Here is a 14,433-nt window from a genome sequence, read left to right as displayed (position 1 = left end):
GCTAAGCGTCATTAGTTCCACAAAGCTTTATTTCAGAGGAAAAGTTCACCTCTTCTTGCTTGTTTTTGTCCAATATAAATTGTTCAATTCCTCCTGGTGTCTCAGATTCTCTTTTGTCTTTCTCTTCTTCATCTCAGTCTTCAAAAGGATTTAAATTTATCAAACAGGTTAAAGGAATCTATAAGTCAATATTTTTTTGATTCCTTAGAAAACTCTCTGGACCTCAAGTCTGATTTTTTTGTCCTAATTGTTTAAGGTTGAAAACAATACCCCTTGGTGGAATTCTGTCATGTTAAATCAAAAAACCCATTTCCATGCCACAACGTCACAAATGTAAATGAAAATACCATTAATGAGGCTTTTTCAGTGAAATTATTAGGTTAGATTAAAATAAATGATTGTGATTAATTACTAATCACTTAGAAAAATGAATGACATGACCGCTCTAGTTTTTCTCCACACACTGTGAAGACCGATTTTATTTCTAGAAAGGTTGATGTGAAGCTGCTAGATTTTCTGGATTTTTTTTACATCATTTAACAATTCTGAAAAACCTGAAGAAACTAATTTGGATTCTTAAAGTGCTTTAAGAAATCCCAGCACACACAACCCTTGGTGATATTACAACATGCAGAAATAGGGTGGTAGAATTGCTGCCCACATTCCACTGTGAGGAAAGTCCTGTGGGTGTGAACGCTGGATCTTTGTTTAATGGGACATTCCACAGAACTTTTATAGTTAGACTTCACCGTATTTTCATGCTACGACATGTTCGACAGAAGAACCTTTTCTATTAGATCAGCAGTTTTTTTGGCATTATTTGCTGACTTGAGTCTTTGTACTATGGCATCTCTGGCTCTAATATGTTACCATGAATTTAGTATAATATATATATAATACATGGCCAAACACGTGTCTTTACTTTGTAAAATATGTAAAAATGAGCATTAAAATCCAGCTTCAATTCAAAAAATGATCTAAAAAAACAGAGTAAAATAAGACAAAATGCACAGACACCCAGGTTATTTTATTTTATTGCATAAGATCTCCTGCTGACACACAGCCTGAATGTGGTGCACCACAGAAACAGGCCAAAACGTTAAAAATTAGAATAATGCAAAGAAAGGAAGCAGAGTTGTGTAAACTTCTCCGTTCATCAGACCCCAAAATTTATAAAGTGCAAAAATACAGAACTTTTTAGCAAATTCAACTGAGAAAAGCTTCAAATTCATTACAGTTTATCGTTTCCAGCATTAAAGTAAATCCTAAGCCCATGGAGGAAGAATCAGTTGGTTATGCTGCCACCTTGAGGCTGCAGCATCACATTGCATATCATTCAGCGGGTGAAGGTCGGATCACATTCTTGGGAAGGTTTCTGCTTTGAGCTTCACCCTAAACGCTTTGCAAACGGACTGTGCAGTTCTAAAACCGAACCACAGTCACTTCTCTATTAGAAATGCTGCTCACCCCCAATCCCCATTCAAAACAAACTAAACAATGGAATACTCGAGCACTTTCAATTAAAAATGAAAAACATTTGGGTTCTTTTTAAATAATCTGCTGGGATAAATAAACCATTTTTTGACAGAATATATGTTATCTAAACTCTCAATATATTATTACTGCATTACAGCTTCCTGTCAAAAGAACATCAACGTTAAAATATATTTCTATACATCTCGTTACATATGCAGCTCTTTTCACGAAAGAAATTAGAATATAAATTGACGGCAAAAACCAGAAATTTATAAAGATAAACAGAAACAAAAGATTAAAATAAAGTTTCAACCAAATTACTTATATCAACTCCTCAGTGAATCCAATGAAATTAACTTCCTTATTTCTCTACATGTGTGAGGGAATAAACTAGCTCATCGTAGACAGAGGCACAATAGAAAATGATTTTTAGAAGTGCAAACTATCGTTATTTTTTTACAGCAGTTGAACAAACTATATTGATTATTGAGACTTAAAAACAGCAACGACAAATAATAAAACAGGCTTTTTGACATTACAACACCCCGGTCATCAAACCCACAGATGTATGAATGCAGTTATATAGTATAATCCTATTTCTAATCAGCAAAGAAACTCGTTCATAGCTTATCTATAGATCCTGGATGAAAGTAGGAACAAATATGGCGCCGTGGATGAGAACATCAGTTTAGAGGTTCTGCTTTGAAAAGACGCTTGTTTGCTTTCTGGGAATCATAAGATTAAATTAAAGCCACAAGCGCCGCCCCCCACCCCCACCATTACACTCTTTTTATTTGCCCTCACTGGCAGAGCGGCTGCTACACCCTACATGGTGGGACAATGTGAAAACTTTCACACTTTGCCACCAAGGTGTAGGTCCTTCCGCCATCCCACAATCATTCTAAAACTTCCTTTGGATATGTTTTGTCTACTTTACTTGGCCGTGGTGCAGCGGTAGGGCGGTCGACCCATGATCATAAGACATGCAGGTTCGATTCCCACCTTCACGCCCATGAGTCGATGTGTCCTTGGGCAAGACACTGAACCCCACCTTGCCTCTGGTTGTAGGCAGGCGCCTGTGTTCAGCAGCGGAGCTGCCACCAGTGTGTGAATGTGTGTGTGACTGGGTGAATGCGTCTGTGACCGTAAAAGCGCTTTGTGTCTTGTAGGTAGAAAAGCGCTATCTAAGTATACGCTATTTACCATTTTAAAATATTTTATTTTGAGCCCCATAACAGATTTTGGCCCCATTTATTGTTTTGCTGGTTCCTCTCGCTGTCATGTCATCTTTTATTTATTTTATTATTTTGTGTGTCATTTACTGTGGCCAAAATTCATCTCCACCAGGTACAAGCTGAGTGCAATTTTCAGCGTTTTTGAGTATGGTGGCGGGGGCGACGTTTTTAGAAGAATTGCAAAAACAGACCAGAACTGCTACGAGACAGAACCAAAGTTACGCTATCCTTCAGAAATGTGAACCAGGATGACTTTCTTTTTGCTGTTTAGCCGCTGCAGTGAATGCAAGAGCATCAATGTAGTCCTGAACTTTCAATCAGATTTGACAAAAAGCCAAAAAGTGTTGGAGGGGGGGGGGGGGGGTGTCTCTGGTATGTGTGTGGAAAGGCTGGACATTCCCACCTCTTTTTATAAAACGGCTAAACTTAAATGTTAATTGGCTTATTTTCAAAATGTCAACCTTTACAATTACATTTTGGAATATGAGTCATTGTGAAGAAATCTCTGAATACAAAATACTGACCTCCTGCTTTTCCCTCTTCACATTCATGAAAGGCAACATGCATTTCCACAAAGACGACGTCCTTGAAGTGCTAAAGACAAAACAAAACTCCCACAAAGACGACGTCCTTGAAGTGCTAAAGACAAAACAAAACTCCAAACATGGATTTTTTTTGTCCGTAAAATATCACAGTACTAAAGGAAATATTATTTTGGTCTTTATGTGAAATAAATGATTTCCATTTCTATACTTATATATAAATATTTAGAATCAATGAAAGTATATTTTTACAGATAAAAAATTACTCAGACGCCCAAAAGCAAACAAAGCATCAACAGTACTTGGATTACACAAAGCATTCTGGGAGTTTAAACCTCTGGGTGCGGTTAGTGAGAGCCTGTGAGAAGAGCGGGTGATGTTTCTCATGATGAGCTTGTTCTCACAGTGACAGTGTGACTTTCTGCGTTTCAGCATGTGAGATTTCCCTCAGAACCATAAGAGCGTCAGAGATGAGTGCTTTAAGGTCTGTGCGGGTGACCTGCCTCGTCAGCCAGGTTGAGGATGTATCGGGCCACGTCCTGCTCCGTGGGGAAATCGGACATCACCCACGAGTCGTTGGCAGCGGTCACTTGCAGACGGCATATTGGGCAGTTTTGGCTCCGCCCACTCCTGTGGAATCAGAGGAGCGTGCTGGATTGTGCAAAAGTGACTTGGATTTCAGGAGAACGGCGGCTTACCATTTGTCGATGCATTTCTGACAAAAGCTGTGTGCGCAGGGCAGGATGAGGTCGGCTTTGCCGTCCATGCAGATGCAGCACTCCTCCTGGTCTGTCAGCTCCTTCACTCTGCATGCAAACGCACACAGAAAAGGGAGGGGTTCAACTTCTAATTATTTTCTATAGAGGAAACCATCCAAACCGTGGATTACCCCTCTCAGAATAAGAGGATTTATGTTGAATCAGTGCTGATAGCTTGCTCTTGGAGGATTTGCCAGAGGAGTAATCTCTCACTGTCATAAATATGTATGGAAATGCAAAGATGGGTGAAAAATTATTCAAATGGAAATCCAGGACTACTCGCAGCGCACTGACCTCCCCATCCACATGCTGGCCTGGCAGGAGTCTGTGGAGGGCAGCTGGGCTGATGTGGCTCCTTCTGCAGAAAGCACCTCGGCGGCCTGGTTGGTGATGTCACGGTACAGCTGCGTGAACTGGTACAGGTTCATGATCCGAGAGGCTTCCACCACACCGTCATCCTTGTTGATCTGGAAAGATAAGGAGATTTTTGTAGGGAATTTACCTTTCTGTCCCACGTTATAGGCATTTAGATTTGCTTGCACTTAAGGTTAAAGGTAACTCAGTCGGGGTGCCTAACTGTGTGTCTGTGGCAGTCTGATTGTTGACAGCAGGGAAGGGCAATTATTTTACACATTGGCCACATTGGGTTCTAAAATACAATAGAATGGCCAGACCAGGAGCAGATGCGTGGAGTGAGAATGATATAACATGGAATGTAGATGAAAACATTTGGATTGAAAATTATATCCTAAAACAGAATATTCTAGAGTTTTTAGTTTAAAACTTTTGTTCCCATTTTGGATCTCTTTTTTATTGTGAAGCCCTTTGGAACCTTCAATGAGTTGTAAAGTGCTGAATGAATAAAGTTTCATTCATTCATGATCTTTTTAATAAAATAAATAACATTATTTATGAAATAAAACAATGACCAGATAACACTTTCTCTGATTTTCAAAGACAAAAATTTAGGAAAATATACTGATTCAAAAAACACACAAAAAGAACAAATATTCGATCCTCTCCCGTCATAATCCTAATAAAGACTTTGACGGTCTGCAGCTCCTCACACGTCTCGCATTTTGCTAAAACTGAGCAGCTGTGTCCTGCACATCTGTTTCTCATCCAGGAAACAGCAAATTTCAATGTCTTCTGCTGCAGCTACACATATATCTGCGTTACCTTTTCACCAGTACAGAGTTCATCGTTTATTGCAGGAGTTCAAAAAACAACCCGTGATCGGTGAAATCCACGGAGAATGATTACAGACGTTTATGGCAGTTAAACTCCTCACTGCATAAATACACTTTTCTCAGACAGACATGAAGATTTTCACACTTTTCTCTAGTTTAAATACTTAAACCTTCATAGAAATGAGGTCCAGGATCTTAGAATGAAAACAAAGATCTGATCGATCACAGATTTCCGTAGATCTGAAGAGCTCCGCGTTTCTGTACAGGAGACACGGCACGGACTGAGGAGATTGATTGACAAGGTCTCCAGCCAATGAGGACACAGAACAAGGGTCACTGTTTAAAAATGCAGCATGATCGCTCTAAAAGAATGAGCTAAACCGGGAAAGATGAACTGCGACGTAGAAAGGGAAGACTGTCTTCTGTTCTGTTTGACAGACATTTTTAGAGGGTTTCAGGTTGGAGCACAGACTGCAGAAGGAAAGAAGAAAATGTCACGTCTTGATCGTGTGGCCAGATAAAAAAAAAAAAAAAAACATGGGTCACATATTGCACAATATTGCACATATTGTTCAGTGGGATGGACCAAACACAGAGACGGGCCGAATCCAGCCCGCATGCCGCAGTTTGCCCACCCCTGGTTTACAGATTCAGTCTGAGTCAGTGTTTCTGTGGAGACCACTCTCGCCAATCAGGAGTGAGCTGCTCAGAGGCGCGTGCCGCGCAGAGGCAAGCTGTGTGCACCGCGTGTGCCGGAAGTTTTCTTTCACAACAGTGAAACACCGTAACACAGCACTAACAGGGCTGGTTTCAAAAACAAACGTGAAAGTCACTGAGAGCCTCCTGTGCACTGAAACCATGGAAGTCTTCCTCCTCAGTGTCGGATTGGAAAAGTGTCAGATTTTCTTCGCCACACTCTCTCTCAGTCTCTCCTTCGTTGTTGCTGTCAGTGTCACTCTCATCCTGAGGTAAATTCCCTCCTGAGCTTGCACTGTCCTCTCCGTCACGCAGCTGACCGGCTTTTCCAAACCCGTTGGTGATGGTGGATTTTTTTCACACTGCTTTTAACTTGAAAGTTGCATCATATGCATTTCTTCTTGCATATCCATGATGAGGGTCTGTCCGTGCTATTCATTCACAAAGCAGGAATTTACATTAAGCTTGCATCTTCCGCGACACGTTTACCGTATTCCCCCTGTTTCACTCTTACCCGGTCTGCTTGAGCGCCCCCTAGTGGTCGTTAGAAAAAATGCATTAAAAAAATGCATAAACGTGCCGCATCATTGAATAAGTCGCAGGGTTGAAAGCGTGTGACAAAAGTATATAATCCGGAAAGTACGGTATTATGTTGTGTTCCTAAAAACTGTGGGGAAAAACGAAAAGAAAACCTGCACACAAAGTCTCAATAATATTGTTTTGATAAATTTCCTATGGGTTTAGTAGTGAAGAGCGTGCGTTGATGATTTCAGTAGCAAGTTTTCTTTAGGTGGTTTGTCCAGTTCTTTACTTCCTGGTAAGTTAGTAATATGCCGCTAGCTGAGCGCTGATTAACCAAGAAGCTGCACAGACCACACGTGTGCACGCCCGAGTCCGGTCTGATCCTGTTTAGACCTGATCGGCCCGGACAGTCCTGTGTGTGTTCGGTGTAACACTCGCTCACACGAAAAGGTTTTAGTTTATGAAAATCGACTTCTTAGTAGTCAAGTTTGAGTCCAAGTGCACGCACCCTGTGCACATGCATTGTATGCTAGTGGCAGCTGGAACACTACGGTGACCCTAAAGTGCAAATCACAAAAAAAAAAAAATAAATAAATAAATCCTCAACGCAAAAATACATGATCACAATTAAGAAAGCAGAACCAAAAAATAAAAAAGCAACAATATAGACATTAAAACAAAAATCCATAAACTAAAACCCAATTTTAATAAATAAAATAAAAAGTAAACATTTGGGAAAACATTATTTCAACTTCAATTCGGTATGAAGCGCCTTAAACGAAAAATGTTACTGCTGACCCAAACAAAGTGATTCTGGATATCCAGCCTTTTAAAAGGCAAAGCGACCGTGTGAGAGTGCTGGGTTAAACCCTGTGTGGTCGAAAAGGTGGGGGCACCAAACTTTCATGCTGATGCGCCTAGGGAAAAGAAAGTTAGGCGCTCTGGTCCAAACAGTGAAAAAATGTTATCTAGAGCCCTGACAAGGGAGCGCTAAACACCACTCTGGTTTTAAGGGGCAAAATGTGAAGATTTTGTTCATCCAAATATGACTATACAGAAACAATAGAAGCAGAGGAAAGCATTCCCAATCCCCCCCATGTGTGCTGGGGTTCTTCAAGTCTAGCGTCCAGCTTGTTTTCCAGCCAAACTAGTCTAACCAGCTGGTAATGAGAAACCAGCTTTAGGAATTTAGATGTTGCCGTCTAAAAGTAGATCAAATAATGAGCCACATAGTCTGAAGCGCTCTTCTCTGGCACCCCCCCCCCGTGAGGGACGTAAGAGAGCGGAGAGGCAAAGAGCCAGCGGGGCGAGAGCGGAGCGGCGCTTCTCACCGGGCGTCTGCAGAGCAGCCGGTCGGTCCTGTTTGAGCTCCAAAGCTTTCTCTAGGTCAGGGGTGTCAAACTAATTTCCTCCGAGGGCCACATCAGCATAGTAGTTGTCCTCAAAGGGCCAGATATAACTTACACATGTAACTAAATGTAATGAAAAATAAACATAACTACTCCTTAATGTTAAAACTCATTATTTATTTATTATAACCTTTTAAATTGACAATTACAGTTGCATAGAAAACATATGTTTGCTTGTTACTCTAGCATAAATCCTGTTAAATTTGATTCTGTCAGGTTAGTTTATATGGACAATGTTTAAGTCCTAATGTCTAGTTTCCCAATCCGATATTTCAAGTCCAATTCCCCCTAGATATGAATTAATACACACCAACTTTTATTTTTTATTTTAAGAAATTAAAAACTTTTATGCTCTTGCGGGCCACATAAATTGACATGGCGGGCCACATTTGGCCCCCGGGCCTTGAGTTTGACACATGTGCTCTAGAGAGAACACCGTCTATGCATGACGTTAAACCAGAGCAGTAGAGACACACGATCGGAATGAACTGTTTACATGCAACACGATCGGATCAACAATCTGCATAACCCACCTATCTCGATTTTGATCCGAATGAGTCTGATCGGGGCGTCCTATTCGGAACGCCGCGTTTACATGACGCAGATTTCTTCGATCAGGCATTCTTTCCGATTACTTTTGCCCATGTAAACGCAGCTAATGGGGTGTCCTCGTTTTTTTTTTACATGACTGTAGATGGAAATTTCCTGAAAAATGTATTACTTCTTATAATCTAAAACTACCTTCAGCATAAACAGACATTCATGATATGGAAAATGATAGATTCTGATTTCATATGAAGTCCTTTAGCAGAGTCTCTTCCAGTAAAGTTCCAACTTTTCGTATGAACTCAAACTTGATGCAGATGCTCTGCTTGGCACCTGCAGCAGCTTCTGGGGTCTCACCTTGGTGCAGACGATCCTGACAGCCACCTTCCACAGAGCCGAGGCGTCAGATCCTGGCTGCACTTCAAACAGCAGGTGCTTCTGCTGTCCAGCTGCTAGCTTGGCTGTTCTGAGAGGAGAGAGGGCCTTTTCAACTCAGCCAAAGAAGAAACGGCAAACTTTCCTCACAAAAACTTACATCAACAATTTCAATACTTGGATTTATCAGGACTTACCTGTTTAACCTTCTCCAAGGAAATTTGGGAAGATATTTATTTGTTACTTAAATGTTTTTATTAAGTACGGAACTCTGTGTTACATATTTTTGAAAAGTGCTTTGTAGATAAAGTTTTGATTTATGCTCTATGAAAAGTACTATAATACCCCCCCCCCCTTCTTTTTCATTATCATTCCAAGTTTATATTGACATTAATGTGAGAAATATTTCCAATTAAAGCTGTAACACAGTAAAAGCTGCCTGTTATTGTGCAAACACAACACTAAATCTTAGCCACTTATGCAGCTATTTTTGTTTTGCTTTTAACATCAATATCTTTCATACCTCCTTTTTGTTAAATGGCTTTTATCCCCCCTAAGTTTTTGTTTATCAGTAGAATTCATTTTTTAATCTACTTACAATATGCACATAACCTACAAGTTTATATCGATTTTTTAAATCTTATTAAACATGTGACAGTGACATTAAGGAATATCTATCTACTGACTTCTTGGTTCTTCTATTTTCAGACACGGTTGGTTTTTTCACATACCTGGTATGTTTCAACGGACGTCTTCTGTCTTTGTCGTCATCAGATGGTTTTGATGTGCGGAGTCACCTGTCAACCATTGACAGGTGACTCCGCCCCTTGATGTCCGTTTTCTTCTGTAGGATGTTGCTCCAGGTGTGAGAAAGCAGGAAGGCCCCCTCATCCCGGTTCATGGAAGTGTGGGCTCGCTTTTGTACCTCCACTGCCTCCATGATCCATCTGCGGTGTCTGTTGTCTTCAGTGCGGAGGACTTTGGCCTTCTCCCAGTCCATGATGTGGTTTTCTTGTTTGTAGTGGTCCGTTATGTCTGATTTCATGTTTTCTTGAGATGCCTGTTGTCGTCCTGCTCTTGTTAGTCTTTTCACATTCTTTTTGACGCTCTGTTTTTCTTGTGATGAAGGTGCGTCCTGTTTCCCCAAGGTATGTTCTGTTGCAGGTGTGACATGGTATTTTGAATGTCTTGTTTTGTTCAATCTTATCTTTTGGATCTACCAGGAGTTGCCTGAGAGTTTTATATGGTTTAAGTGGGGTGCCGATGTGATGTTTTTTCATGGCCCTTTGGATATGTTCTGAGGTATGGCAATGTGACCATTCCATTGTTTTCTGTCTCTTCTTCTCTGTTTGCTTGTATTTCCTCTGCTCCGCTGTTTTTGTCCCTTTTTTATGGCTCATTAAGGATATTGCCAATTGATTAAAGCATTTTTAATGTATTTCTTCTCTGGAGCAACATCCTACAGAAGAAAACGGACATCAAGGGGCGGAGTCACCTGTCAATGGTTGACAGGTGACTCCGCCTCAGTCACAATTATCTGTTTTTATATATGTCACATCACTATCATCTGATGACGACGAAGACGGAAGACGTCCGTTGAAACATAGCAGGTATGTGAAAAAAAAACCAATCGTGTCAGATAACAGAAGAACCAAGAAGTCAGTTAATAATACAGACACAATGAACATGAATGCACCAATATCTATCTGTCTGTCTGTCTATCAAAAACAGGAATACAACAATAGACTTTGCTCTTCATTCGGTTCAAATCTTGTTTATTGGGTCATGGTTTGGTTTCGGCTCAACATCGATTTGTTTATTACAAAACAACCCCCCCCCCCCCCCCCCAACTTTCAGAAAACCTTTCTTTTAATTTACTGCTAGGCAAGAAACAATTGAGAAAAACCTTTCTGTTGTCTCATATTAAGCCAGGTGTAATGAATAAAACAATAAACAAGTAATACCGCTTAAATTTAGCACAAGACACGTGTTTACTCTCTCACTGTAAACTTAATGGTGTGCAGTGATGCAAAGATTCATTTTTTTAAAGATTCAGTCAATTGGTTTAAAATACGTTTTGCTTTTAAAGACATGGAGCAATAAAACATAAATGTCTTTGTCACAATGGTGATCCCTTAAATGCAGAAATAAAAATGTCTTTGTTCTACAAAAAAAAAAAAAAAAAGACTTAAAAAGCAGTGAAAAACAATTCCATTTGTGTGTCTAATTTAAAATAGCGTGATAGTCCGTCAACATATTGGGAGTGTAACTTACACTTCATTAAGCTCAGCCACTCTGGCCAGAAACTCCTCGTAGGTTACGTAGCCACTGTCCCGGACCAGTCCAGCATGTTTCACCAGCCTCTCAGGCAGATGGCTCATCACCGCCTGACCTGAGATCTGCTGGCCCATCCTGGTGGCAGCAGCAGCGCTTAGAAAGCAGCAAAAACCAGCTCCTCATCCACTTTTGACGAACCTGGTTAAAAACAAACCGATTGGGTCTGGTTAACTATTTATTTTGAACGCTTTTTCTTTACCCGGCACAATAACAAAAAAACAAAAAAAACCTTGCCGGGTAATTTTTACCAGATACAATATACCCAACAAAAAGTACTAGTCGTAAAAAATAGATCAAAAGATGACAACACATGATAAATGTGAAACAGAAAAGTGGTTTCTTTTATTTTCAACTGTGAGATGTGAAACAAAATGAAAAAGAAAAACATAGAAAGTTCCTAAAAACATGCTCAAAAATTACTGAAAAATTAGGGATTTGAGAACAAATAAATTCCTAAAAAATAATAAAATTATACTAGAAACTTGGTTTTTGGTCCTCCCATTCCTGGGACATGTGAGACTTTCCCTGGAGAAGTCACACATTCGACACACAACATAGTCAAATTCATGTGAATAGTTTTGCTTGGGTGAAAAATCACTCGGCTACGAAGGAGTTTTAGGGCCAGTTTACAAAAAAATTTAAGTTAATTTGAAATTTGAGATATAAAAAGTCGTAAATTATGAGAAAAAAGTCAAAGATTAATGAGGAAAAAACACCAAAGTTATCCGTTTATCAGATGTTTGCTTGAAGATTAAATATGTGGAGTTTTTTGTGAAGCTTTATTTCCAGATACGTTTAAAAAAAAAAAGAGATTCGGAACCTTTTGGCGACTCAAAATCAGATTATTGTCAGTGGAAGGGACCACTACTATATTCTCCTTTTCATTCACACAACCTGAAGTTCATTTGTCACCTTACGCCATGAACCTGTCATCCAATTACCAATGCAGAAGTAAACAGCGTTGCATACGCCCCTTCCTAAATGAAACGTCCCGTTTCAACATAAAACAATAAAAAGGAATGAAAATAGTCTATTTATATTTATATTAGCGTTAGAACGTTGAAAATGTCAAAAAAGTGCTCTTCCTCAGACGGAAGCATCACACAAACGTAGAGATCTTGTCTTTAATGGAGGAAGAAAGGACTGAAGTGGACAGATGCAAGGACACCGATGGCTTCATCGGGCCGCAGAGGTCCACCCATCAATAAATAAAACATTAATAAATCGTAAATCAAACACATGAGCTTCCAAACATTTGGAATGTTATGAATAAACTTTCAGCTTACCAGGGGGGTATTCCAGAAGGCACGTTTAAACTCCCCTGACCTTAACCCTGAACTCTGGCTGAAATCCGCCTGAACTTGCTTACTCTGGGTATGTCGGTACCAAAAGACCGGATATGAGTTAGCGTAATTACGCTCAACTTGGTAACCCTGGGTTGATGCGCGTGCACGACAAGTACATAAAGGCATTCTCAATGGATTTCCAGAGTTACCATGGAAACGCGTGGAGAAAAAAAGAGCGCTATACTTCAGTGAGACGGAGTCTGAGATTTTAATGACATGCTATTACATATTTATCTAACTAAATGTCAAAATTCTCCAATTTAATTAAATGTTTTTTTGACTTAATTTATTGTACTTCTTGAACTCTCATTTGTCTTAGTTTGAGTCTGCAGAAATATTTTTATAACAATAAAATTAAAGAATCTAAATGGGTACACAATAGGGAATCATTTACCATTTCTCCAACTTTAAAATTACACCACTAAGTCATAGGAGTGCTGCTAAATAAAATCATCATCCACTCTCTCCCTCTCACTCATGGTGCAGAGAGAATTAAGCATAACAGGACAAATAACTGGACAAAACACAGTAAAACAGCTAAACAACTAAACACATTTGGTCAAAAACCCACACTGAAACCCAAATCCGTCCAGACAGGCAAAGGGAATGGTATCCCACAATCCGTTGCTCCCTAAACCTGCTCCAGACCAGGTTATGTTCAGAGCATGAGTTGCTATGGCAACTTGACATTCCCTGAAACATACCCCCATTTTTGGAACAGAAAGCTGAGGTTATCCACTTCCTTAGCCTCAAACTTACCGTGGTAATTAGCATAACCTTGTTTCTGGAATGCCCCCCCGGAAGTCATAAGGAGGCATTTGTTTACATTTCATCATTTTTAAACAATATAAAAACCGGCAGGACGTGGCACGTTTGTACAAAAATTATTATACATTTGTGAAGTATAAAACTCCACAAACATTTCCTTTATTGTTTAAGGAATTGTTTCACTTTATCAACAATATTAGCACCATAATAATCCTTCGGACTATCGGAGCTACTATGATAACAGCAGGTGCTTTTATTTATTTATTCATTTATTTCTTTACATTTGGTAAAATTACAAAGGTTAATAGATACTTAGTTAAAACAACAACATTGTGTCCTATATGACTCAACCAAAACAAAACAAGTAAACCAATGTTTAATGTATGCTCAATAAAGGAACGCATTGCTAGTAAGAAACAAGGCTGTGAATGCACATGAAGTCGTAGGAACAATTTGAAAAGCCTCTGAGAACATTATCATTATGTTCTGGGAATGTTTTAACCAGCTACTTATTAAACTCCACACTTACCGAAAGCCTTTCTATTCCAACTTCTCAAACAAGCTCTCCGCTAGCTTCAAATGCTGCTACTGTTGATACTCAGCTGCGCGGCGCATGTTCATGACGTCATAGTTCGGGGTCCACTCTATTTGTTGGTGTTGTTTTGTTTTTTGGAGGGAATATTGTAAAATATTTTTGTTCCAATACCAAAGTTTGAATACTAAAGTTGAACATCCTCCTTTGCTTTTGCAATGATCAGGTAGAAGACAAGTAAAGTTTTTGTAGTTGGTAACTACAAACTAGTAGAGTTAGTGGTTTGTAGGGTGGTCTCTTCAAATTTACATAGCCCATGGCTTTGCAAAGAGATGGTTCAAAGCAGGGGTGTCAAACTCATTTTGGTTCGGGGGCTGCTTTCAAGGCGTCTGCTCCCAAGTGGGCCGGACCAGTAAGATAAAAGCAAAAAACCGTTTTTTTTTTGTTGTTTTTTTACTCAGTTGGAAAAAATGCCTCAGCCAACATGGTAGCCTAATCACTTATTATTACACATTCATTCATAGAGGCCAATGGATGTAAAATAAAATGCATTTCACTTAAAAAAATTGGTTTATTTAATTTTATTCAGACTGAATATTTTACATTTGACACTGAATCAATCCCTATAATAAACTCAAGAGGGGCTATGGAAAAAATGAAACACCTGCCTAAAATGTAAATGTGCAAATCAATGAATAATT

At 39.5% G+C, this 14,433-nt stretch overlaps 1 protein-coding gene across 1 annotated transcript; it reads right to left on the bottom strand.

Moving 5' to 3' along the window:
- Window positions 1–1,016: 1,016 nt before the first annotated feature.
- Window positions 1,017–13,836, bottom strand: rnf141 (ring finger protein 141). Its single transcript, XM_004069385.5, has 6 exons — window positions 13,730–13,836; window positions 11,024–11,224; window positions 8,732–8,840; window positions 4,306–4,478; window positions 3,952–4,059; window positions 1,017–3,883 (listed from the first exon to the last, which is right to left on the bottom strand). The coding sequence occupies exons 2-6, from the start codon at window positions 11,158–11,160 to the stop codon at window positions 3,733–3,735; spliced, it is 678 nt and encodes a 225-aa protein (XP_004069433.1). The 5' UTR covers window positions 11,161–11,224; window positions 13,730–13,836; the 3' UTR covers window positions 1,017–3,732.
- Window positions 13,837–14,433: the final 597 nt, after the last annotated feature.

The sequence above is a fragment of the Oryzias latipes genome, chromosome 6 (assembly GCF_053564925.1).
Source record: "Oryzias latipes strain Hd-rR chromosome 6, Olatipes_Hd-rR_3.1".
Taxonomy (NCBI): domain Eukaryota; kingdom Metazoa; phylum Chordata; class Actinopteri; order Beloniformes; family Adrianichthyidae; genus Oryzias; species Oryzias latipes.
Note: the sequence above shows the minus strand (reverse complement) of the source record. Positions and strands in the feature narration are given on the sequence as shown.